General features: G+C 36.8%; 1 protein-coding gene across 3 annotated transcripts; it reads left to right on the top strand.

Annotated features, from left to right (window-relative positions):
- On the top strand, positions 1–27,591 carry API5 (apoptosis inhibitor 5). 3 transcript variants are annotated; one of them, XM_053561973.1, is made up of 14 exons: positions 1–236; positions 4,759–4,920; positions 6,004–6,097; positions 6,728–6,793; positions 7,253–7,404; positions 9,374–9,580; positions 12,288–12,392; positions 13,601–13,690; positions 14,864–15,045; positions 16,138–16,231; positions 16,691–16,747; positions 17,817–17,893; positions 18,384–18,520; positions 22,263–24,329. In XM_053561973.1, the coding sequence occupies exons 1-14, from the start codon at positions 168–170 to the stop codon at positions 22,343–22,345; spliced, it is 1,575 nt and encodes a 524-aa protein (XP_053417948.1). In that variant the 5' UTR covers positions 1–167; the 3' UTR covers positions 22,346–24,329. The 3 variants fall into 3 exon arrangements, with proteins under 3 accessions (XP_053417948.1, XP_053417950.1, XP_053417949.1); XM_053561975.1 differs by lacking the exon at positions 22,263–24,329 and adding an exon at positions 27,224–27,591 and having other exon boundaries at positions 28–236; XM_053561974.1 differs by having other exon boundaries at positions 28–236; positions 22,268–24,329.
- Positions 27,592–27,952: the final 361 nt, after the last annotated feature.

Genomic DNA, 27,952 nt, shown 5'->3' with positions numbered 1-27,952 from the left:
GTAGACGTTGGGGGCGGAGTCCCGTTCTGTGCGCGGTGACTGGAGGCGCCACTGGCGGCAGCTGGAGGCGTAATAGTGTGGGTCGCGGACTTGGAGAAGTTCCGAGGTGGTGGTGGCGCCGGCAACGACGACAACAGCGTGAGCTGGCCTCGGACTTGTCGCTCACAATGCCGACGGTGGAGGAGCTCTATCGCAATTATGGCATCCTAGCCGATGCCACGGAGCAAGTGAGCCAGGTGAGCACCCGAGCGGCCTGCAGGGCCCGGACCTCCACGGTCTCTCCAAGCGCGCTGCGGGCGGAACTCCCGGGCTGGGCAGGGGCTGCTGCTTCGCCCTCCCGCGGGCTCCCAGTTTCTTCTGGCGGTTTCTTCGCGCTGGGTCTTTCTGTGGGAGCGTAAGCTGTGGCTTCACCAGGGAGACCGCAGTCCCCCGGGTCCGAGGCTTCCCAGCCTTTTCTCATTGTGGCGCTTCCAAATTCAGCTCCTTCACGCTCGCGCTGATTCTTTGGTGGGCTTTACTCTATGGATTGCTCTTAACTTTTTCTCCTTTTTCGGGGGAGGCCAGTCCTTTAAAGATTAGATTGAGAGTTTTTCTCAAGAGGTTAAAAAATGCTTTTTTGGAGGAAAAAATCTGCTACTAATTTACGAAAAGCGTTTAGGAGACAAGTTTGTAAGAAACAGAAGAGAGGCTCTTTCGTCCAGACGTTAGTGATGAAGGCTCTGTTCCATTTATTCAGTATGCTTTTTGAGCGTCCACCGCACGCCAGGGGCTGTGCCAAGCACTGGAGGTACAGATGGAAAGTCCGTGGTTTCCTGGAACGTACATTTAATCAGAGAGTCTTAGTAATAAGAAAGATAAATTGCGAGGTGGAGGGAAGCTGTGAATAGGAGAGGGTAGTTAGCACAAGGAGTGGGAAGGTGGGAGTCTAGTTTTCTTTGAAAGAGCTCTTTTTCTAAGTTTGCCCCAGACACAGTTTTTCAGTATTGAATTGTCGGTATGAGCCATTGATTTCTTGTGTGAATACCACTGAACTTAAGGAGTTGAGGAGTGGAGTTCAGTGTGTGTTTTCTTGGGAAAAGAACCAGACTTTCCTGGAGGTAATCTTGATCATTGTTTTAGAAATCCCATGTCATGTCTTCTCAGTTCTTAGAACTTTATGTGATTCTTCTGCTTATGCATTCCTTGGAATAGAATGTGGAAGATCCTAGAGTCTAATAACATTTGCAGATCTATGGCAGTACCTTTCCCATCCTTTTTTCTGAACATGTGTAATTCACATAGAATCTGAGCTGAACAAAAAATTATTTATGTTGGGGGCCTTTTGTAATTTAATCTAGAATTGTGAACATACCAGTTTCAAGGATCAAATAGTTTTCCTTCTCTACTTATTTGCATTTTGGTGAGGAATTTCACTGATATCAATAGAAAATATACAGGGTGGCCATAAAGTCGTGTGCAATTTTAAATTGCACAGTATTTTAAATTGCACAGGAACTTTATGGTCACCTTGTACACTGACAGACTGCTGTAGATGTGAATCATCGGTCTTAGATCCATTGTAAAGAGGAATTTTCTGTCCACTAAAATAAGTTAGGAAATTCAGCGGTCAATCATTGTTTGTATCCTTCCCAGAAAGGTCTAGTAGTGTAAGACATTCTCTATTGTGTAATTTGCCTATGACAGAGTTGGGGAAGATTGTAGCACATTGTCTCACTTAACATTGGACTTTATTGGTCATCAGCAGAGAGGATGAGGTGGAAACTAGAAAGCAGTTCTCTATCAGGCTGTAGAGGATGCTCTCCCAAAGAGATTTATCAAGAATCTTTTAGGGACTCTTTGAAACCATAAACACCCTGCTGTCCTGTTCCTCTACTCTTATTTTTTGGTGGAGTAGGAAAAAAGTTGAAATCCACTTAGAATATGTTAGGACCAATGGAAACCGAGGTGGAATTTATATGTGGTACTATTAATTGAGAGTTGCTCGCATTTCCCTATTATGTCACCTTTATAAACCAGATTAAATTGAGAGTTGTCCCAAAAGAGGTCAAAAATGTCTTTCTTGGGGCAAAAATCTGCTATTAATTTAGGAAGGGAGTTTAAGGGATAAAAGCTTGTGAAAAATGAAAGAGGGACCCTTATCATCTAGACATTAATGAGGGCCCATGATTTATTCAGTACGTTTTTTTGAGCACCAGCAATGTACTAGGCACTGGAATTTAGCACATTTCCCTATAGATGATGAGTGTGATCAGTGCCTTCTGTAATGACAGCTGCCAAGCATCTGCTTAAGACAAAAAGATACCTGATTTTTGCTGGGCGTGGTGGCGCATGCCTGTAATCTCAGCACTTGGTAGGCCGAGGCAGATGGATTGCCTGAGCTCACGGGTTGGAGACCAGCCTGAGCCACAGTGAGACCTGGAGGGCATCTGTAGTCCCCACTACCTGGGAGGCTGAGGCAAGAGTTTGAGGTTGCTATGAGCTATGACACCACAGCAATCTACCTAAGGTGACAAAGTGAGACTCTGTCTCAAAAAAGAAAAAAGAGATACCTGATTTTCTTGTTAACTTACTAGATCGATCTTTAAGACATAAGTTTCCTGGCAACTACCATCTGAACAGCTTCTGAGACCATATTTGAGTTTGAACTTTGTCTCACTCTTTTTTTTGTTGTTGTTGTTGTTAGGGGTTCATTGAGGGTACAAGAAACCAAGTTACACTGATTGCATTTGTTAGGCAAAGCCTCTCTTGCAATCGTGTCTTGCCCCCAAAAGGTGTGGCACACACCAAGACCCCACCCCCCTCCCTCTCTGCTCTTCCTTTCCCCACCCCTCCCTCCTTCTTTCTCTCTCTGCTCACTGCTTCCCTCACCCCCACTGTGTCCTTAATGGTCATTAATTGTCCTCATATCAAAATTGAATACATAGGATTCGTGTGTCTTACTCTTTATTTTGATTTTTCCCTGAACCTTTCCCTGAGAGGTGAGTACTACAGTTGCTCAGATTGCTGTCACAGGAGGCCATCCCCTCCATACTATGGTCAATACTCTTCTGAGTAGTGCCCTCTAAATATATAAGATAAACAAGTTCTCTGAGGTTTTATCAGCTTATTCCCCTAAGGCAGATCAGATCCTTCTCTTTTCGAACCTTCTTGACACTATGTTTGTGTTTATTATTAGCACTCCAGATTTGTATTTTATTACATGTGAGGACTTTTCTTATTCCCTTATTAAATTATAAAGTCTTGAAGTTAAAAAATCTTTTTTTCCTCCTTGCATTGTATCTGGCACTTCAGCCTTTAGTAGATACTTCTTTCTTACAGTTGAAGAAATACTTCTTATATTCAAAGAAAGAACATGTACATTAAAAACATTTACAAGGATTATCTCTGATGAATGATGAAGGGAGCTTTTACTTTATAAACACATATACACACACAAGCATGTGTTTTTCTAATAAACAAACTGCAGGTGATACATTTTAAGTGGGACACTATTCAATACCCCCTTCGCATCCTTTTATCTTGTAAACGTCTGTGTTCTGTTTACTTAAGCATCCTGCTTTTCCCCATTCTGTGTCTGCTACTTGTTCAGATCTCCCTCCTCTGCTATCTGCTCTTTCACCTGTCTAATCTCTTTTTCTACAGAGCTCTGGTTGCCCACTAGATATATTAGAACAAGCTGTGGCCCACCAATATTTTAAATTCTACTTCAGATTTTTATGAATTTTCTTTAAAAGGTAAATATTATTTAGTCAAAAGTCTTTTAAAAGTTTAAAAAAGAGAATACCAGACAACTGTTTATGGCCTATAACAGTTAGAATGATCTAAGTTTTTTTATGATTAAACTAAAACCACAGATCAACAAAGTTCATAAACCCTCCAGATATGTAGAAGTATTAATTTACTTTAGTGTCAGATGCAAACTAGACTTAGGAATTGAGTCTGAGGAAGAGAGTGGTAACATAGCTTAGCCAATTATGTCTTTTTGTATCATACTTGAGAAATGTGTTTGAAACTACATTCTTTTCTAATGCTTTATTTCTTCAAAGTTGCATTCTGGATGCAAACATGGCTTTACCTGCTGCATCGCTGGCTGTGTGATACCTATTGGTTGTGTTTAGGCAGTCAATACCCCAAATTTTTTCTTTTAGATTATGTCTGATGAATGTGGAACAAATTGTATCTGTCTTTTTACTTAAAAATATCTTAAGGGTTTCTTTAGCGTTCTGCTTTCGTATTAGATATTAAACACACACTAAAATACCCCATTTTAAAAATACACTTAAGTGTTTAAAATTAAAATTTCTTGTCCGGATCACAAATTTATGTATCTAACTGAAATGTACAATTGTGTTGGAAATTGAAAAATAATCAGTGTTGTGTCCTAGTTGAAATATTTTATTGTAATAACAACTATAGTCACTAAATCACTATGATCACTGATCTAATTGGAGTCTTTCAAACTCATGTTCTGAGTTCTTAGTTAACAAAAGGGGGTGCAAGAACCTTGCCAGATCTTGAATGTCAAAGGTAAAACTTAAGTCTTAAATATAGGTTCCAAGACAGCAAGCCCCTTGGGAAGTTAAGACATTTCTACGTATTCACACTAGAAATAATTTCTACCACTGGGAAGCTCCAGTTTCATCAAATAGTTTAACATCTATTATGAACAGACTCCAATTACCATTTATATAATGCAAAAATAAAATAATCATTTTTACCAGCTCCCTGATTTGTCTTTTCTGCTTTATTCTCTTGCAGCATAAAGATGCCTATCAAGTGATATTGGATGGTGTGAAAGGTGGTACTAAAGAAAAACGATTAGCGGCTCAGTTTATTCCAAAATTCTTTAAGCATTTTCCAGAATTAGCTGATTCAGCTATCAATGCACAGTTAGACCTGTGTGAGGATGAAGATGTATCAGTAAGTTTGTGAATGATACTTACAGCAATCTTTCAGATGACTTTGTATGTGGCTTTTATAATTGAAGTAGCAATCATATCAGTGTACAGTAAAATACCACAATAAGATCTGGCACAGCACTATATCCAGGCTTCAGTCTACATTTGAGAAAATGTATTGGCTCTTTTTACCACCTTTCAATTGTGAAAAATGCATAGAATCTTAAAATACTTGTCCTGCTTTTCCATTATACACTGTTAAAAACAAGTGGCTCACATCTTTTTCATAGATCGTAATTCATTGTGCATATGAAATTAGACTGTAGTTTTCAATTTGTGCTCAGTTAGATATTTAAAGCATGAAATATCTTTATGTCACACCTAAAATATTGTTTCAACGCCCTATTATGTTTTGCATGGCAGAAAAATAATTGGTCTGTGTAATAATTATGTATGGTATTACTAGCTTAAGAAGACATAGTTTTCCTTGGAACAGAATTAACTGTTAGCATTTCTGTTGGCTGATACAGGTTCCTAAGAATTTTTAACTATTAGGTCCTGGCTTTTCAAATGAAATCAGTGAATCACCAACGTTTCATGCAGGATTTGTTGGATGTAAACCTTATGCATTTTTTATGTAAATCCTAATATGGTCAGTATTCGGAATTAAGTTGATAGAAGATAGCCATAAATGTTATAATAAGTACTCAATTCTGACTATTATAAAGTAAACAGTTTTACTAGGTATCACATTACCACAGTAGCTATATTTAAGGAATACTGTATTATATGTTCAAAGGTAGTAAAAACCCAATAGTTATATATAATTAGTATATAAGCAGTTTATAATCTGAAATCTATCTGCTCTGTTCAGATAATATTTTTACCATCCTTCTCAACCACATTTTATTCTGTGAAACTTGAATATTAAATTGGAGCAGATTATTTTAAAAGTTGCTAGAAATCTCATGTTTTATATCTGTGACTCATATGTTCCTAGTTATGGTTTCTCTGTAGTTTTTGTTTTTTGTAAAGCCAAGTTTGTTGTTTGTTTAAAAGCTGAGATGATAGTATTTGGTTAATTCTTTTACGACATCATGCCCAGATTCGACGTCAAGCAATTAAAGAGCTGCCTCAATTTGCTACTGGAGAAAATCTTCCCCGAGTGGCAGATATACTAACCCAACTTTTACAGACAGGTAAGGGATTTTATTAATATCTTTTTATCTAAATACAATAAATTCAGGCAGGGCACAGTGGCTGAATTTATTGTAGGCCTGCAATCCTAGCACACTGAGAAGCTGAGGCTGACGGACGCCCTGGCACTTTAGCCTGGGACAACAGAATGAGATGCTCAAATTTTACATATTTTTTATATATTTCATATATAAATATGACTTTTTTTAGCTTTGGGGGGGATGCTAAAGTTCCTACCTCTGATAGTAATTAAACTTTTTTCCATTCAGTAGCTTAAAGCTTAGTAACTTCTGATTATGTAATAATTCTAGTATTCTTTTGTTTTTAATTCTGTTTATAAAGATGTAGTGATTAATTCATTTTGGGAATTATGATGTATTATAAATTTTCCCCAATTTCCTGTAGTTTCATAATTGTACTATCTTAACATAAAAGTGTTTCAGGCATGCCAGATGGGGTTGTCTGTCCTTATAGGAAAGGTGTATCTTTTTGGTACTTGAGGAAATGACCTAGTTATAAGTCTCTTGTCAATGTAATCTTTGAGAAACTATGTTGAATCTTAAGTTTGAAATTGAAGCAGATGATTGTTTTAATATATTTTACATTCATTGTGTTGCTTTTTCTCTATCCAGATGACTCTGCAGAATTTAACTTAGTAAACAATGCTCTGTTAAGTATATTTAAGATGGATGCAAAAGGTAAGGCCAGTTCTTATTTTGAATTATGTTTGGTGTCTTGAAGAAATCAGGGAGTTTGATGTTACCAATTAAAGATAAAGTGTGAGGTTCATTCAAAGATCTGTTTCATAAAAATTCTTGGTATTCCAAAAAAATTCTCAGCTCAAGACAATTATGACTAAAAAAACCAGCAAAAATAATTTTCCACTAGAAATCTATTGGAAAAATTCCTTTGGCCACTTTAAAGAAAAACATAGGTTTTATTCAAATAGTCATTTTTTATAAAAGAACATCATCCTCAAGTTGGCATGTGATCATTCTTTGGTTGGTGCTGTAGAAATTTCCAACTAACTTTGACCAATATTGATGGTATTTAGGATGTTTACTAATTTGAGAAGAAATACTACGAATTTAGTTAAATTGAAAAACTTCACTACACTATAGAATTGACTTGCCACAGACAACTGTTTTGTTTTACAGGGACTTTAGGTGGGTTGTTCAGCCAAATACTTCAAGGAGAAGACATTGTTAGAGAAAGAGCAATTAAATTCCTTTCTACAAAACTTAAGACTTTACCAGATGAAGTCTTAACGAAGGAAGTGGAGGAGCTTATCCTAACTGAATCCAAAAAGGTATGCTTCAGTCATCGTTTGTTAGAAATTTCTCTAAAGCGAAAGAACTTATTTAAAATTGGCAGTATTCATCCATGCATTGTATGGCTCTGTATGAAATGGTTTGTCCCATCAGAACCACCATAGAACATGAAGTTTTTCTTAATATTTAGCACTTTGATCATTTGTAATGATGCATCAGTGCATTAATTTAAAGAGATATAATGACAGTCCAGTCCTTTGTGGTATTACCTTGAAAATGTGGCCATTCTTCAGGATTCTGTGCAAATTGCCTCTTGCAGGAAACTTTCCCTAATTCCTATTATTTTCTCACATCTTAGGGTATTCTCTCATCGTATTCTGGATTATTTCAAAATGAAATGCCTTATCATATTGAAATGGTGTGTTTTTTTCATCTTACCCCATGCTTATTTGTCTGTGCTTCTAGCATAAAGCATGGTTACAGATTGATTGGCAAGATGTGTTATAATTAACTTTTCACTCATTTCAAAGTGTCAAAGTTTAGAAATAATTTATTTACTTTTATTATAATGGTCGGATGATTTAATGTTTTCTCTGTAATAGTACCATTCACTTGCTTCTTGTCAAGATTTCTTCAGTGACAGAGAAAGGAGCAGCTCTTCAGCTGGGAATATCAGAATATTTTACATATGCCCCAGCTAGTAATTGGGTAGAGCATGTCATGGTTGTGAGCCCCCTTTGTTCAGCGAATAGAAAGGTTTAGACCCACTAATAAGGAAGACTTAAGACTTGCAGAGCATCCTATTTTGTATACAATGACCATATTAATGTAAGTAAAGGTGCTTTTAAAGATAGGAAACTATTTGGTTCAGTAGTTTGATAGATTTCTCCACCCTTTTTTTAATCAATCTGAAGAGCTTTTTCAGACATTTTTTTCTTTTTTTATTTATTTATTTTTTATTGTTGGGGATTCATTGAGGGTACAATAAGCCAGGTTACACTGATTGCATTTTTTAGGTAAAGCCCCTCTTGCAATCGTGTCTTGCCCCTCTCATGTAATTTTTTTTAAATTAAATCATAAAGAGGTAGATTATGTATACATTAATGCATTTATGGGATACAGTGTGCTGATTTCATATACAGTTTGGAATGCTTACATCATACTGGTTGATATATCCATCACCTCATTTACTTAATTATTGTGGTAAGACATTCATACTCTATACTTAATAGATTTGACATGTACCCTTGCAATATGACCCATAGGTATGGTCCCACTGATTACCCTCCCTCCATACTCTATACTTAACAGATTCAACATGTACCCTTGTAATATGCACCGTAAGTGTGATCCCACCATTTTTTGAAACTCTGATAAAAGAAAAAGCTGAAGATGTTAACAAATGGAAAAACATACCATGCTCATGGCTGGGAAGAGCAACATTGTTAAAATGTCCATATTACCCAAAGCAATATACAAATTTAATATAATCCCTATCAAAGCACCACTGTCATACTTTAAAGATCTGGAAAAAAATAGTACTTAATTTTATATGGAACCAGAAAAAAACCTCAAATAGCCAAGACCTTACTCAGAAATACAAACAAATCAGGAGGAATCACGCTACCAGACTTCAAACTATAAATCTACAGTGATCAAAACAGCATGGTACTGGCACAGAAATAGAGGTAGATGTGTGGAACAGAATTGAGAACCAAGAGATGAATCTCATGTAAGTTTAATGCCACCAATACACTATATACCTGTTTGTATGATTATATGTGCTTTATACATAAAAAAGTATAATTTTCTAAGAACCCAGTTTTTGTCCCCTTGGAGAATACGTGGTTTACACTGAAGCTTAGTTGTGTGAAGCTACAAGTTGTCTTTTCATCAGTATTTCAGAAGCATTAATATCACACTGACTTTAGTAACTGAAGAAAATTTGCTGTTGTTTTCCATTCAAATGCTAAAGATAACTGTTAGCCTGACTTACCTCTTTCATAGGTCCTAGAAGATGTGACTGGTGAAGAATTTGTTCTATTCATGAAGATACTGTCTGGTTTAAAAAGCTTACAGACAGTAAGTGGAAGACAGCAACTTGTGGAATTGGTAGCAGAACAGGCCGATCTAGAACAGACCTTCAATCCCTCAGATCCAGACTGTGTGGACCGGCTCTTACAGTGTACTCGGCAGGCAGTACCCCTCTTCTCTGTAAGCTCTTTGTTTTACATAGTTGGTATTTTTATTATTCATTAGCTATTTATATTTCTGTAGATAAGCACTTTAACATTCTCTTTAAACCTTTCCATAAAAGTATTCTTAGTAAAGTGAATGTCCCTTAGTCTGAAATACTTGGGACTAGATGTTTTGGATTTCGGCTTTTAGAATTTGCATTGTGCCAGGTTGAGCATCCCTAATCCAAGAGTCTGAAATCTAAAACACTTCAGTGAGCATTTCCTTTGAGCATGCCACTGAGCATCATGTCATGCTCAAGAAGTTTTGGATTTTTAAAAGTTAGGAGATGCCGAGTGTTGTATTGTGTATCCCAGCAACTTGGGAGACTAAGGCGAGAAGGTCACTTGAGCCCAGGAGTTAAAGACCAGATTATGCAAAGATCTAGTCTCAAAAAAAAAAAAAATATATATATATATATATAGAAAAAGTCATCAGAATTTTACATTCTGTCTCAGGCTTTATGTTTGCCCTGGCCATGAATCTCCTGGGATTTGTATAACTTAGTTTGAAAAATACAATTTAAAGGAACTATCCTTTTTGAGAAATGTATAGTCTGAAATCCATTATTAAAATGTCCCCTGAAATTTCATGTGAGAATCAAGGAAGAATTCAGATAGGAAATGTTCCAGGGTTCCACTTGACTTTGCAACAATATGTTTGAGGGAGTCTTCAAAAAGTTCTTGGAATTTCATAAACAGTAGAGGAAAAAGAAAAAATTCATGGAAAATGCATGGATTTCAAAATTTTTTTGCACCAAAATAAACTCATAAAAACTTGTTACGGGCAGCGCCTATGGCTCAGTGAGTAGGGCGCTGGCTCCATATACCAAGGGTGGTGGGTTCAAACCCAGCCCCGGCCAAACTGCAACAAAAAAATAGCCGGGCGTTGTGGCAGGTGCCTGTAGTCCCAGCTGCTTGGGAGGCTGAGGCAGGAGAATCACGGAAGCCCAAGAGTTGGAGGTTGCTGTGAGCCGGGTGATGTCATGGCACTCTACCTGAGGGCGGTACAGTGAGACTCTGTCTCTACAAAAAAATTTAAAAAAAAAAAAAAACTTGTTACAACATGTCTGAATAGAAGCTAGTTTCAGGCACTAAAAAGAATAAGACATTAATTTGAAAAGAGCCCCTATCAGAGTGGTTTGAATTTTGCTAAAATTGAAGAAAAAACAAACATCAAATTTGCGGTAAAGCTTGGGAGGAAGAATGATGAATCATTGATACTTTATGGAAAGCAGGGATAGTGTCCCAAAGAAATCAACAGTATACAAATGGATATCTTAAGAAGTAACAAGACGGGTGGCGCCTGTGGCTCAGTGAGTAGGGCACTGGCCCCATATACCGAGGGTGGCGGGTTCAAACCCAGCCCCAGCTGAACTGCAACCAAAAAATAGCCAGGCGTTGTGGTGGGCACCTGTAGTCCCAGCTGCTCGGGAGGCTGAGGCAGGAGAATCGCGAAAATCCAAGAGCTAGAGGTTGCTGTGAGTCCTGTGACATCATGGCACTCTACCGAGGGTGGTAAAGTAAGACTCTGTCTCTACAAAAAAAAGAGAAGGAACAAGAAAACTTTGAAAATGAAGTCCATAGCAGCAAACCATCCACAATTTTCAAGGAAAAGAATCTTGATCTTGCCCTAATTGAAGAGGACCACTAATTAACAGAATTAAAAGCCAACCCCATAGCCATCTCAGTTGGTTCAGCTTAACGTGCTGACCGAGAAAGTTAAGTAAACTTTCCACTTGGGGGATGTCAAAACCACTGCACCCAGATCAGCTGCAGGGATGAAGATCCTGGAGCATTTCTTCAAAGAATTGTAGTGGGATATGAAATATGGCTTTACCAATAAAATCTTGAAGACCTTCAAGATTGAAGACCTTTACCAATAAAATCTTGAAGACTTTCATACTTTGAGTATGAAACCATACTCAAAGCAATGGCTACCCAGAAGTGGAAGTGACCCATTCAAAACAAAAGAGGACTAACCAGTCCAGAGCAAAGGTCATAGCGACAGTTTTTGGGGATACTCAAGGCGTTTTGCTAATTGACGTTCTGGAAGGTCAAAGAATGATAACATCTGCTTATTATGAAAGTGTTTTGAGAAAGTTAGGTAGAGTTTTAGCAGAAAAACACGCAGGAAAGCTCCACTAGAGATACCTTGTCCACAATTCTGCTCATTCCTCTCATCAAACGAGCAATTTTGTGAGAGTATCAGTGGGAAATCATTAGGCATCCACCTTACAGGTTTGGCTCTTTCTGACTTCTTTTTGTTTGCTAATTTTAAAAAAATCTTTAAAGGGCACCCATTTTGTTTTCAGTTAATGTAAAACAACTAATACATTGAACTTACATTGACTTGCTTAACTTCCCAGGACCCTCACTAATATTATAGCTAATATTATCACTTGAGAATGATCCCAAACTTGATAGAGGTTATGTTGAAAAATATTTGTCTCAAAAAAAGAAAAATATTTGTATTTTTAATTTTTATCTTTTAATTTCATTTTTTATGAACTTTTTGACATCTCACAGATCATCTAGGTTCTTTGTGGGGTGTGCAAGGTATGTACTATTATGTATTTTAGTCACAGTATTAGATGCTGCAGTGCTCAGTTAGCATTCTTTGAATGCCATAATAGTTGAGGGAATATTTCTCCTTTTTAACCCTCAATTTCTTGGATTTTTTACAGAAAAATGTCCATTCTACAAGGTTTGTGACTTACTTCTGTGAGCAGGTTCTCCCTAACCTCAGTACCTTGACTACTCCGGTGGAGGGTCTTGATATACAATTGGAGGTAAGAGGATATTTCTGCGTTAGCACTAAAAAGGTATTCTCATATTTTAACAAAAGTGTGGCTTACCACTAACTTATTAGATCTGGTTTCTGAGGGAATAAAAGTCTGGTAATAACTCCTAAGCCAGGATTAATTGCATAGGAATGCTCTAAAAAAGTTTGTTGCAATGGGAAGGCACTGCCTATAGTTTTTATTATAGTCAATCTCTACCTTTGTAGCCTTTTTTTTTTTAAGGATGAATACGTGGATGCAAAAGTCTTAATATTTTGAAATAAGATGTTTAATTCATCCATTTCTACCCATAACAAGTAGAGCCAGATTTGTGATTACCACAAAATATCCCATATTTCTTCTCCAATAAAACTGACTACTCTCTCACCTTTGTATCTCAATTGCAATAGGCCCTATCCTTTTTTTCACAGCATCTATAACACTTTATACATATACTTAAAATATTTCTCCCCAATGAATTTAATCCAATTCATCTCTGTATTCCCACAATCTAGTGTACAGCTTGATCCTGAAGAGTACTTAATAATGATTGTTGAATTGAACTGAAATATGAAAATGCGTATGCCACTCCCCTCAGATCTTTGGGATGGAGAAGAGTCTTACTGTGCACCAGCAATGTAGTTTGTTTCAAATGTCCTAGGCTAGCGTCATGAGACTCAGATTGGGTAAAGCAGGATAAACCTTGAGGATAGTGGTAATTACTAATGTTTTGAGTGGACATCCAGAGACTGAATTTAATAATAAAGGAGGCACACGTTAAATATTGTAAATAATTCTTTGCTGTTCAGGGTTCTTCCTAAATGTCTCTTTATAGTACAGACCAATATAGCTAGCATTTTTACACTTCACAGTGTAATTAGCACCATAATCTATTGTAGAATGTGTCATATATATTCTTCTCCTTACTTTTTATCACAGATACATTGCAAGTCATGAGATCTGGGTTTTAGGACATATCCTGGCACTCACATACACTGCGACTTTGCCATGTTATATAATCTCTGACCTTCAATTTCCTCAACGGTGAAATACAGAGCTACATCTCTCTAAGGGTTTTTTTTCCAGTTTAAACATGATTCTACGAAAGTATAATTGAAAATAAGCAAAGCATTAAATAGTTATCTAGAATTATTCTCATTTTGTAGATTTTTCTCTTTCAAAAATTAATGGTAATAACAGTGAATTGTCTGTTTTAGGTATTGAAATTGTTGGCAGAGATGAGTTCGTTTTGTGGTGACATGGAGAAGCTAGAAACAAATTTAAGGAAACTATTTGATAAATTATTGGTAAGAATTTTTTCCTTCTTTATGGTACAGTCAGTATAGATCTCGAAGGTCTAATTTAACATTAATTTCTAGATTATGAGGTCTAGCTTTTGAAATTTCAGTTAAACAATAAATCCTAGCAAGTGTTGCTAGCCAGTCAGGCCACATATTGTCTACTTTTAAAAAAAAAAAAAATCTGTTTTCTAGCCTGAACAAAAGCAAGACCCTAACTCTACTAAAAATAGAAAAACTAAGTGGGTGTTATGATGAGCCCCTATAGTCCAGCTACTGGGAGTCTAAGGGAAGAGGATCACTTGACCTAGGAGTTTGACGTTGCTGGGAGCTCTGATGATGCCCCAGTGCTCTACCCAGGGTTATAGAGACTGTCTCAATCAATCAATCAGTAAATCTGTTTTAATCTTGGGATTTCTTTTGTTGATGCTTCACAGAAAGTATAATACAAGATTTATATAGTAGATCTTTCTATTCCTGCATCAAAATAATTTTATATATAACTCTTTTGATTAGGTTTAAAAGTCTAAAAACTGAAGTTCATAATTATGGAGAAAATAGGCCATCTGATAAAAATCATTATCAGCATCACTGAGTGATCTTATTTGACATGAGCAGTTGCATAACTGACAAAGTTAAAAGCCCTGGGATGAATTGAGTCTGGTGCTCATGCAAACTTATTCTACCTACTGAGGTAGAATAGCACTGATAATCCAGTGCCATTAGCAGCACTTTGAATGTAGTAGTAGTCAATACTTAAACAATTTGGACCAACATTCAGAACAAATTTTTGTGTTTAGGATAGTGTAGTCGTTAAGAGTTGTTTCATGTCAAAACTAGTGTTGTTAAGTGTTATCAACTTGTCAAACCTGGTTGAATCCTCATTCTTCCACTTACTTTGTCACCATAGGAAAGTTACCAAAGCTCTCAGAACTTCATAAGACACTAATAAATGTTAGCTACTTTGTCATTATTAGTAGTACCAACTGTAACATAGGTTAATATTGAGCGTTGGCAGGCTAGAGCAGTGAGCCAGTAGGTAAAAATGAAATCTTACTTAAATTGTCTGGGTTTTTGGTAGTTTTGAAATGCTCCATATCTTAAAAACGTGCCTGACAATTGCTTGATTATCTTTGTATAATTAGAGCAGATTGCAAACATCTCTGTATTTTCATCTCTTAGGAATATATGCCTCTCCCTCCAGAAGAAGCAGAAAATGGCGAGAATGCTGGTAATGAAGAACCCAAGCTGCAGTTCAGTTATGTGGAATGTTTGTTGTACAGCTTTCACCAGTTGGGCCGAAAACTTCCAGATTTTTTAACAGCCAAACTGAATGCAGAAAAGCTCAAAGATTTCAAAATCAGGTGATATATGATTGAGGTGGTTCAATCCTTGATAAAGGTGATGGTTATCTTGAATCTTCCCTGAGTTTTGTTTTTGCTTTATAAGAGCATTATTCTTCCTACCCTATCTTACCCCAGTGGAACAAAATGGAGGGTCCAGAAAAGAGGCATGTATGTAAACCTGTGACAGAAATGGCATAAAAGTCAGTGCAGGGAAGTGAACTTTTTATTTATTTATTTTTTTTTTTATTGTTGGGGATTCATTGAGGGTACAATAAGCCAGGTTACACTGATTGCATTTGTTAGGTAAAGGAAGTGAACTTTTTAAAAACTGAACTCTGACTCTTCCTACTTGCTTTATGATCTTGGACAGGTTCCCTGACCTCTCTTAACTTGCCAAATTTTCCCCAGCTATTAAATTAAAATTATAATAGCATCTACCTTACAGAATTGTAGGAATTTAATGAGGCAATGAATATAATAGTTTTAGCAATTCCTGGCACATGGTAGGTACTCTAAATCTGTGGTCCCCAACTGCCAGGCTGTGGACCAGTAGTATTCCCTGGGCTATTAGGAACTGAGCCACACAGTAGGAGGCTAGTAGATGAGCAAAAAAAAGCTTCATCTCTATTTATAGCTGCTCCCCATTCTTCACATGACCGCCTGCACTTCATGTCATGTCAGATAAACGGTGGTATCAGAGTCTCAGAGGAGCATGAACCTTACTGTAAACTGCATGTGAGCGGTCTAGTTTGTGCACTACTGATGAGAATCTACTATGCCTGATGATCTGAGGTGGAGGTGTAATGCGCTTGAATCATCCTGAAACCATTCCCATCCCTCCCTACCCCTGGCCTGGTACCAAAATGTTGGGGACTGCTGCTCTGAACTGTAACTGCTGTCATTAATAGTATCTTACAGTGTTACAGAGGAGCGACAGTGGAGAAATCATAGCAAAGGACAGTAGCAATGTGGTAAGGCAGAGGTCTAACTTTTGATGAAGCATAGGCAACATAGGAAATTACTCTTTATTGTTCGTGTAGCCATTACTGTACTGTTTTATTATAGTAGATTATTGGATGAATTGCTAATCACAAATACTTCTTCATTTAGGCTGCAGTATTTTGCACGGGGTTTGCAAGTTTATATTAGACAGCTTCGCTTGGCTCTCCAGGGTAAAACAGGCGAGGCCTTAAAAACAGAAGAGGTAAGAACACTGGCTCATATTTCATAAACTGACAATTGTATAGCAAAGTATATAGATTACTGTTGGAATTTAGTTGTCCCTGATGTTACCTGATTTTAATCAGTCTTCATTCCATTTCTACTGAAATATTAGACTTTCATTATGTCCTCCTGTAACTTAAAGTGATTTCTTTTAAGTCAGCTGCTATATGGCATATAACCTGTCCCTTGCTCATTTTTCAGGTAAATTGTAGATAACACTTTAATGTTCTAACCGGTTATTTGTTTTCTTTGCCATCTCTAGAGGTGTTTAGAGTCAAGAAATAGGAAATAAGTATTCTCTGTAGTTTTAAGCTAAGGAATTTGCTAACTGTAGATCTGATTCTAAAAGAGAAGTATAATTACTCTCGTTCTGTGACAGAATGGAGCATAGGTCATAGAAGTTGTGGCATTTTAACTTAATTTTGTTTTCCCTTTGCAGAACAAGATTAAAGTTGTTGCATTAAAAATAACAAATAACATCAATGTTTTAATCAAGGTAAGTTTGCCTTTGTTACACAACACTCTCGGCTAGCTAAAAAGTTAGTGCAAGAGATTTTCCGTGTGTTCTTAGGTAGGTCTGTAAAAATATGAGTTAAGGGTAGATGCTATTTCATTTCCAAAATTTGGCCTTTGGAAGCTTTATATTTTTGACAGCATTAGGTGACATTTCTGCAGTTATCATAAAATCATACACAGTTTTATTTATTTAAAAGGTTTGTAGAAGTTACTGCAGACAAACGGAGGCATGCAAATTTCCTCTCTTCCAAAGCATTGAAACAGAAGATTTAAACTCAAAAATTTCAGTAACCTACGTTCTGGGTTTCTTAATACTTTTTGGTCCTTTTGAATAGCCAGTAAAACTCTACTTTGCTTCATCTAAGAATGGACGTGTGCTTTGTAGCATGTGAAATGTTTTTGTGGAGTCCTTTCTGTAAACTTGTGTATATAAGGAACTGAGAGCTTTCTTTGCTGTTGGTAAGGGTGTAATTTATTATTAAGCCATAATTACCCTTCAGTTGTGTTTACCCTTCCCAAGTATATGCTAACCTAAACAAAAACTAATAACTTGAGAGAATAAAAAAAGTATCATGAATTAGTCATCAGTTGCTACTGAACTTAACAATAATGTGGCCAAGTGGAAGAAAGAAATTATTTTTGTAACACCTAGAGTGCAAAGCCTGACAGTAACAAAATTAGGACTAGTATGCCTCAAAGCCAATCTGGTAAAAATCCTATGGAATAATTACAGTTGATGCTTCAACAACACAGAGTCCCACCCTCCTGTGGAGTCAAAAATCCACACTTAACTTTTAAGTCCCCAAACAACTAATAGCCTACTATGTTATTGTGGTAATAATTTATTTGTAAACAGAATTGATACTATTTAATTTTCTCCAGCAATTTGTGTCATTCCTTTAGTCACCAGCACAAAACCAAAAAGGATAAATTAAAGCCTTCTTTCCTAAATATAGTCTTTAAGATGTATCTCCCTGTATCCTACTCTCACTACCACTCCCTGCCACCAACAGGTACATCAGAAGTCTTGTCTAATTTTGTCTCCCCAGGATCTCTTCCACATTCCTCCTTCTTATAAGAGTACAGTAACATTATCCTGGAAACCTGTACAGAAGGTTGAGATGGGGTAAGAAACATCTGTGAAGGGGATTTGAATATTATAAAAATCAGAATTCAGTTGCTCCATTTACTGTAGAAAAGGGTATATTGGTTAAGTGATTCTTAATAACATGTTAAATTATGACTATTGGAAGCATGACTTAAAATACAAAATCTAATTTCAGTATTTGTGAAATAAACTGGTGGAATGCAACCCTAGAATTTTCAGACTTGTTCGCATTCTTGTAGCATCATTAGAATCTTATGACAAGTTTTGTAAAATTAGTGACTTAAATGTATGTCTGTGAAGCTATATATTTCAGATTATTTTAAAGCCTTGTAAATGCCCTCTGACAATATCCATCATCGCCCAGTAAACCAGTGATTAATTTGTCAACATTGAACATTTATTTCCTTTGTCTGGTGTGATTATCTTCTTTAGGATTTCTTCCATTACTGATACATTGATAGTTTCTGGCATAACAATATTTTTTTAATTGTTCTTCCTGCTGTTATAGGCAAAAGAGAGCCGCTGAAGATACAACTTCAGGTTCACCTCCCAAGAAATCTGCAGCAGGACCAAAAAGGGATGCCAGGCAGATTTATAACCCTCCCAGTGGAAAATATAGCAGCAATTTGAGCAACTTTAATTATGGTGAGCGTTTCCGTTTGGGTACAAGCAATATGAGAGATTAAACAGAAATTGTACTGTACTTGATTTTAATTACCATACTGTCATAGCTCTGTCAGATGACTTTTCCAAGTTAACTTGAGAAACTAGAGCTCTTGGGGAAACAAATTATCCCATTAAAATGCAACAATAAGCACTTGAAAAATATGCCTCTTACAATCAGAGGAACCTACAGAAATAAAAGAAAGGAAGTTGCCATCAACCACGTATTCCTTGTTTTCCCAGTTCTAGCTTCAAGGCAAGACATTCTCTGCATCCTTTTTCAGGGATGGGTATAGTTTCTGGCAGATGTTGGTATCAATGATTTTTCTGGGACCTTGTCAGCCTGCTCGTTGTCTTCCCATCTTCTCTAACTAGTTCAAAAGAAGTCACAGAAATGGAAGAAGATGTGTTCTGTTGCACTGTTTCCTTCTCCCCAAAGTGCAGCCCGCTTACCAGTGCTTCCTACTGTCTTTAGCTATTAGAGCCGTGAGAGCTTCACAGTGTCCATTTTCTCCCAGGCCTGTTGAATCAGAAGTGAAGCTTATCTCTCATTTATTTTCTTCATGGAGCCTTTTTAAAAAGAACGGACAGAAATATCAGCTCCTTATCTTACTTAGGAAGACAAAGTTTAATAATACTAGCAACCAAACATGCTGTGGTTAGTCTTAATTACCAGTCAGAATTAATTCCGCAATATTTATTTTTTAAAGTAGTACATTCTGAACCATATATGCACTATGTTTCCAGTGTTAGTAATTGTGACATTAAGTAAATTTTTCATACAATAGCCAGTTCTGTAATGTCTGAATAGATTATAGAAAGCAAATTTGAGACTATGAAATAAACCCTTCTACTACAATCAGACTCTTCAGAGACAGCTTTCGTGTAGGAACGATCACTGTACTCTTTCACTTAAATCGTCGTATGTAGATGCGCATCTCTTTGCCTCCTATATGAAAAATGAGTATAACACAGAACTCTTCGAATCTTTGTGAATGCATTTGTAAATGGAGAGGATTCTGTGTTATTTGGTGGCTCCACATATTGTCTTCTGTCACTTGTATGATTTAATGTGGTGTCTAACAGAAACTTTCTTAAAATCTGTTATCTTGGACTGATAAAATGCTATTTAAATTGAATGCAATCAGGCCAGGTGTAGTGGCTCACACCTGTAATCCTGGCATTCTGAAAGGCCAAGGTGGGTTGATTGACTGAGCTGAGGACTTTGAGACCAGTCTGAGTAAGAACAAGACCCCATCTCTACTAAAAATAGGAAAAACTAGCCAAGTGTTGCAGCAGGCACCTGTAGTCCCACCTACTGAGGAGGCTGAGGCAGGAGGATCACTTGAACTTCAGAGTTTGAGGTTGTTGTGAGCTTTGACACCACAGTACTCTACCCAGGACAACAAAGTGAGACTTGGTCTCCAAAAAAAAAGGTAATCAAGAGCTATAGTGGCAGTACAGCAGAGAATTGTATTCCTTTTCACTTGGGCAAGTCAGTATTCTTAGTTTGCAATGAGGATTGTATCCTGTGCAACTCACTGCCTGCCTGTCAGTGAGAATCACATGATACTTAATGCCTATGGAAAAGAAATAACACTTGGGATTTTATGTGATTTAAAAAAAAAAAAAATTCTCAATGTGAAAAAATAAGCAAAGTTTTACTCAAGATAAAATTCCAGGCATCACAACTTCAGCTGTTCCCAGACTTCAAAGTAAGACCAGGGCAAAGCAAACTAAAATCTGACTCTTCTTACTAGAAAGTAGGAGCAAATTTCTGCTAGTATTTTGCATTTGGGAGTTTAATATGATTAGGTTAAAGGTAGTTCGAATAAGATTTAAGAAGTTTTTCTCACTTTACCCATTCATTTGAAAACAGTTCTAGTATCTGAGTTTATTGCTTTACTAATCAATGTCTCAGTTTTTGGTTTATAAACATGGTATTGGTTTATGGTATTAGCTGTCACAAATTAATTCAACTTCCTGGTGGATTTTTTAAGTATTTATAAACATAATGTCCATGTTTAGTTTTCTGTCCTGCACACAAAGTTCCCCAGTAACATAGAAGTACTAACCATCTACATTTGTGACTTGTTTATCTTTTACATTTTACCTTTTTAAGAGTATAAAATTCTTAAATTATATTTTTAAATGGGAGCAATGCTTTTTTTAAAAAAGGTTAATGGAAACTTGAAACCATTGAAAAGAACACAAAAATGAACAATGGTACTTTAGAATGAAGTTCTTCAAAAAGAAGTTGATAAATCCCTAAGCAGTAGAAATGGCAGTATCAGTTGAAAATCAAAAATAGCCACAATAGAAAAGATAATTACATCAAACAGTATCTTCATGCAGCGTATTTGATAAACTCATTAAATGTAGCTAAACATTTGAGGATAACCCTCTTCATAATAAAATAGAAAAAGAATTGAAAGAGCTTATAACTAATAATATCTATGAAGGTATTTTTTAAGTGTGTTGATGTGAATAATGAGTGCAGTAGGAAGTAGGCAGACATCTACACAGATGTGTTTGAATCTGAATAGTCAAAATGTACACATCAAGGCTACTACACTCCCTGAATGTACCCATAGTCATGTCTTCTGTCACTAGGAGCAAAGTATGTCATGGTTTAAGAGAAGACTTTGAACGAGATCCCCTTCTGTAATACAGATAAATGTTGGCTAACCTGGGGTAGAGCCTAGTTTTCTGTCTCAGAATTGAATTACTTTTCCTTCTGGGAAAAAGGGGGTAAGACATCAAATGTCATCCTAATATTCCATGATGACAAAAAAAAAGATTGCAAAATTGACTTTAAAGGTATTTTTCAAACCTCCAAGAATGTGTGATCAAAAACATCAAAATCAAGCTCTTTCTATTGCTGCTAACAAGATGGCTGCAATAAGGAAGTTTGAAAGTTCAGTGAAAGGATTTGATCTCATTTACATATGGTGAAAAGTCCAGCCTTGCTGATAACTTCAGTTTTCTTCACTGGAAAAACTCCTTTGAGGAATATCTCTGGGCTAGAAGAGTGACTGATTAATGAATTAAAGACTCTCCTTGTACTGTGTGACACAAATAACTTGGTTTTTCAGCAAAAGATTTATACCAGTAACCAAGACAGACACACACAGTTACAGGTAACACTTTTCTTGGCAGCAGTCAGGGAAGCTCACATAACCTATGAAGCAGTGAAAAAACTGTCAACATTTAGATTGACATTTATGTGAGTCCAGGTACTTGAAATGCTGTGATCAAAACAAAGGAAATTGCCTACATGTTGATTCAAAAGGGGCTTTTTCTGTCTAGCCTAAGTTTTCAAAATTGATCACTGATAGTTTAAGGTATTTTTCATGTATGGCATGAAAATCAAAGGAATTTTTGTTAATTCTGTTATTAAGTATGGAAGTTTTTATAATTTCATTATCTTTGGTAGTGATAGGCACCAAAAATAAAGAATAAATGTAGCTGTTATAACTGTCACCCTGAAACAATTTTGTTAATGGGATACATTTAATTGAGCACTTGCTATAAATGTATTTGCCACAGATGGTTCAGCTTATATGTTTGCTCTACTTTTACATACAGAACGGATTTATAGACAGACTAGCTCTGCTTTTACAGGGCCTACTGCTACATTCAGAGTTACAAACTACATTTCTTTCATGTCTGCTGTACTCTGAAATCATAAGCAAGACCTAAATGCTTGTTCGCTTTTTCGTAGAGCAGAGAGGAGCCTTCAGGGGAAGTAGAGGTGGCCGAGGTTGGGGCGCGCGAGGAAGTCGTAGTCGGGGAAGACTCTACTGAATAAGACATCACATTCTTCAGCATTGTCATGAGCTTAATATACTTAAATACTACTATTCATTAATTGGATTGCCGGGGATGCCCCTTTAAATGGACTGCTGCCTTCAGCTAAAAAGTTAATGTTCTTTATACCTTTGTATGTATGATCTACTTTTGTAACAGACCATGGTGTGTCCAGGATAAACCACAGCGATATTTTTGGGTGCATTGTCCACAATGTTGACTTGTTTTTGCAATATTCAGACTTCCTATTGTGAATCTTTTCCTTTTAAACATCTTGATAATTTGTTTTTTGAGAGCTGTTCAAGTTTAATACGTAATGAAATTCAGTCTAATTCTGATAACTGGTAAAGATCATCAGTTTTGACAGGTTACTGATTTTCCTCTCCCATTTCTTAGTTTTTGCCCAATATATGGAGAAGAGTAATAGTCAATCTTAACCTTTTGTTTTCATTCTTTTTTAATAAAGCTGCTAGGCAATGGTGTAGCATTCCTCCCTAGTGTCATAAAAGCAAAATACTTCATCTTTCTTAAAATGTAGGCGTGACATTACATTTTTAGGAGAAAGTAAATTGCTTTTGCACTGCTTACTTAATAACTCTTTTCCATATATTGTGATGCGAACTTTTGAGTATGGGATCATAACTATTTGAATAGAAATGTGTATGTATAATATACATACATACATAAGCAGATGTGTGTATGTATGCATGCTGTGAAACTTGACTACATAACATTAATCATTTTTCAAAATTCCAGGAACGGGTAATCTTTGACACGGTGATTATCCTTTTGAGACTGAATCCATTATTGACTTGTTATCTACATTTTTATTTCCAATAGTGAAGGATTTTGAGTCGGTTGCACTTACATGATTATTGATATTTAAAACTAAAATGAAGGCTGAATTTTCCAAGACAAATTTGGAGATCACTATTGATGAAATACAGCCAAAATACTGAATCTAGTGTACATATAGGTTTCTACAGGATGAGATAGTATAATTTAGAATTTTGAGATTTAATAACCAGGGCTGTCCAGAACAGGTGACTTGATAACATGGTACCAATAAGTAAGGGATGCTCCTCTCGGTTTGCTTTTGCCACTTTAACTTCTCAGGTTATTAATGAAATTATTGTATGTTAGCCAATAGAATCTTTAGGTTAAAACAACAGATGGGGGGTTTGTGGAGTGTTGAATGTCATGGGCATTTTTTGTAGCATTGACCCTTTGCTCTGCATTTGAATGTTTCATATATTTTTGTTCCACAGTTAATTGTCCCTTAGTTTGCTATTCAAAGCAGATGCCTGAATGACATTTCTAGTAGTTCGATGTATTTTTTTGAGGAATAGTTTGTGATTCCAGTGCAGGTGTCTTTGTTGCTATTACCTCTACACTGGGGAAAAGCAAAAAACCCCTTTGTTAATTCATGTTTATGAGGAAAATATTTTTAAAAGGCTAGAAGGATACAAGTGAGCAAAAAATGTTGGTCAACTTGACTATGGAGTGGTGGCAATAATCTCTAAACATTCCAAAAGACTATGGGCTGAACCTTAAATTCCCTTGGAATCTGAACAAACATAGGAATATGGAATTGCCATTTGAAAACTGTGACCAACTAGTCTTGACCTCAAAGATCAATCAGTGGCCTAAAGCCATTTCAAGTACAGAAACTATATTGAGACTACAGCTATATAAATTTGAACATTAAGTATAATTTTTCCATTTTTTCTTTTTATAAGCATATTTGTAAAGTCAGAGCTAAGCAGACATAACTTTCTCTGATAAAGTTGTGTTCCTCCCCTTATCAACTCACTCTTCCCTTTCCTAAGGCAATAGGAACAACTTAGGTTATTTTGCTTCTAAAATTTGAATGAAAACATTCATGTCATTATCTTTCTTTCTTGCAAGACACCTGTTTATCACTTTGTTTAAATGTAAATGTTTCCTTATGCTTTTGAAATAAATTTCCTTTTGTAATTTTGTTTTGTGTCTTGATGTGTCATAATTGTAGTAACTTCACATTCTTGGATATTAACTGACATTGATTGCTTCTCATGTGCTAAGCAGTATTTTAGGCCATGAAATTACAAAGATGGACAAGACAGTGTTCTGCCTTCAAGGAGTTCAGTCTCAGTATAATCTTGCAAATAGTCTTTAATTTTCATCCTTTATAGTTCTGATTTGGATGTGTTTTTAGGAGCTGGAAAAAAAGGACTTGGTTCTTCTATCAAAGCAGAACATCACATACTTACCTGATCATAAAATAAATCCATCCTTAAGTAATATGAAAAGTTGGAACTTAATTGCAGTAGAATCTCCGTAATTGACCACCTCAAGTTGACCTAATTTTCATAGACCAGACATGCACCACATATATTCAGTACTCAATGCAAGTTCCTTATGTCAATCACCTCCATATGTTGACCAGTTTGTTATAGTCCCCTGGGTGGTCCACCTCAGTAGTACAGAGGTTCTACTGTAGTTTAAACTACCAGCCTTTAGAAAAGTCTTCTTGAAGCACCAAAGATGGCTAAGGAGTGTTTGAAAGCTAAGGTTTAAGTGGATCAGGACAAGATAACTAAATTTCCTTGGTTGGTGATCACATCCAATCCTATGGCTTTAAATAGCCTCTGTATGCTGAGGACTGCTAAATTTGTATATCCATTATTTCTCACCTCCTAATTGATCCCCCTCCCTGAAATTACATGTAACACTCTACAATCTATTCTAAACACAACAGAAAAGAGACATCCACTCTTCTACTTGAAGTTTGTTCAATGGTTCCATTTCAAACTAGAACCCAAAAGCATTACTATGGTTTTCAGTCTCTGACCTCGCTGCTTTTCTTCCACTTACCACTCAGTCACAGCCAGACAGCTTCATGCAGGGCAGGCCTTTGTACTAGCTGTTCCTCGTAGTCGTTCCTTATAATCCTATATCTAACTCCATCTCTTTCGAATCCTATCTTGTTGAGTATTGCAATGTCCCTTTCTATCCCAAGAGTCCAGATCTCACTTACCCCACTGTATGTTCTCTAACATTTATCTTCTATGTCATTCACTCTGTCTCTTCCCTGCTAAAATATGGCTAAAATGCTACAGCATAAGGGTTTTTGCATCTTGTTCACTGGTAATCCAAGCATCTAGAACAGCAGTACTAAGTTTTCGGCACCCAATAGTTTAAGGCACTGTTTTAAACTTAGGGGATATAGTGCTAAAGAAGACAGGCTAACTCATGGAGTTCATATTTATGCAAAGCCTGAAAATATGTACTGCTGAAGCATACTAATGTGCAAGAGAGCGAGCACAGAAAGAATGGTCAGAAAAAACCTCTGGGGAATTAATCTGAGCTGAGATTGAGATGATGAAATAGAGCCAGCATAGTGAAGATCTCAAGGAAAAGCATTTGAGATCAAGGCAACAAAACCTGAAGGACACTTGGCTTTGAAGAATATGCCAGGTTATGCTATCTGAGCTCTTAGGTTCCCAATCTTGATCTCAGATTCCTAAATTCCTCCTCTACTACAATAGGGGACTGCTTTCAGAAACTCAAGAAAGCCATGCACTTTCTGTTACTGGAGTATTTTTCCTCTGAAAATCATTGTTCCCTGATCCTGCCCATTTATCTGGTTCATTCATCCTTCAGGCTTGATTTTACTCATCCTGAAAAGCCTTTCCTCTCAAGTTACGTGCTCCCTCAGCTGAGTGGGTAGAAAACAGCAGGTGTGATTTCATTCTCACAAGAGTAATGGAAATTAAAGGTTAAACTAACAAAATGTAGGGTACCAATAAAAAAAAAAAACCTAAGAAGTTGTAGCTTTATTCCTAGAAGCTTTATTCCCAAAACCATAAAAAAAAAAAAAAATCCCGTAATACTCAGGCCATCATAAAGTGTTATTAGAAATAAGATCTTGGGCGGTGTCTGTGGCTCAAAGGAGTAGGGCGCTGGCCCCATATGCCAGAGGTGGTGGGTTCAAACCCAGCCCTGGCCAAAATTGCAAGAAAAAAAGAAATCTAAGACAAAGCCTAGATAAAATACAATACTACATACAGTTCCAGTTTGTATTCCTCAAGAAATGCACAAGTATGAAAGGAACAAAGGGGCAAATAAAAGAGGGAATGATATCCTATTAGGAAAAACTGTTAAGGTGATGGCTAAGAAAAATACACAAAGAGAGGTTTATATAGAATGAACTTGACTTTAATCATAAAATCAGAATATTGTAATCAGAGAAAAAGCTGGAGGTGGAAACAGTTATGACCTTTGAATAGTCACAATACAATTACTCTATAGTAATTGTTCTCCCCAAATGTATAAACAGCTGAAACCATTCAGATAAATTGGGAAGTCTCAATCAGGAAAATTCTTTTGAGGATAACTGTTGTACTATCCTCAGAGCAGCCCTGGTATCACTGAGAATCCCTGGTCTCATCCATAGTAGTCCTCATGCTTCAGACCACCTGATCTTTTCGGCAAATCATTTCTAAATTAAATTATTTAGGTACCCTATGCCTCCCCTTTGAAAAGCCACTTCACTTCACATATAGAAGTTGGGAAGAGGTTCTACCAAGGGCAACACAGTAAGACTCTGTCTCAAAAAAAAAATAGTAAGTTGGGAAGATACACATGTACAGCCTCGTACCATCCTCTTACCACCTCCCCATTCAAAATTGCTCTTAAGAATTTATACTAGTAGGATAGCCAATAATTCCTTCCATTCTTGCTCAAATGTGCTTTTTGTCCAATCAATATTAATCTGTTATCATTCCCCCTTGAATCTGGGCTAGCCGTGTTACTTTCTTTGACCAAAAGAATGCAGAAGTGGTACTTTCTTTCCCACATTTGGGCCTTACCCTTCTACTTTTATTCTTTCAGTACCCTGAGCCACCCTGTAAGAAGCCTATGTAACTACCCCACCTAAGAAAGAGAGGCTCAGCCACCTCCAGCCATTTCGTCCACTTCAGCTAAAGCACCGGACATGTGGTGGAGCCATTGGGGACATTTCAGCCCCATCCAAACTCCTACCTGAATGCAGCCTTTTGAATGACCCCACCCAACACTAGAAAGAGAAGAACCACCTGAGTCCAATCAACTGTGAAAAATAATAAATCATGTTTTAAGACTTACTTACATTGGTTTTACTATGAAGGAGAAGATAATCAATTAACAAAAATTAAACCAAGGTGTTACCTCTTTAGTGTATATTTACATCTTAAATATTTTCTAAGGAATAAAAAGTATAGAAATCCACCTTTGGCATGGTGGCTCATGCCTGTAATCCTACCATATTGGGAGGTCAAGGCAGGAGGATAGCTTAAGGTCAGGAGTTTAACACCAGCGTGACCAATAAAGAGACCCCCATCTCTACCAAAGCCAGAAAAATTAGCCAGGTATGGTGGCCTGCCCCTGTAGGTCCAGCCACTCAGGAGGCTGAGGTAGAAGGATCCCTTGAGCCCAGAAGTTTGAGGTTGCAGTGAAGTATAATGACACTACTGCACTCCCTCCAGGGTAACAGAGCAAGACTCCGTCTAAAAAAAAAAAAAACTGGCGCCTGTGGCTCAGTGAGTAGGGCACCGACCCCATATACAGACAGTGGTGGGTTCA

The sequence above is a fragment of the Nycticebus coucang genome, chromosome 14 (genome assembly GCF_027406575.1).
Source record: "Nycticebus coucang isolate mNycCou1 chromosome 14, mNycCou1.pri, whole genome shotgun sequence".
Classification (NCBI taxonomy): Eukaryota; Metazoa; Chordata; class Mammalia; order Primates; family Lorisidae; genus Nycticebus; species Nycticebus coucang.
The sequence above is the reverse complement of the archived record's forward strand: the minus strand, read 5'-3'. Positions and strand labels throughout refer to the sequence as shown.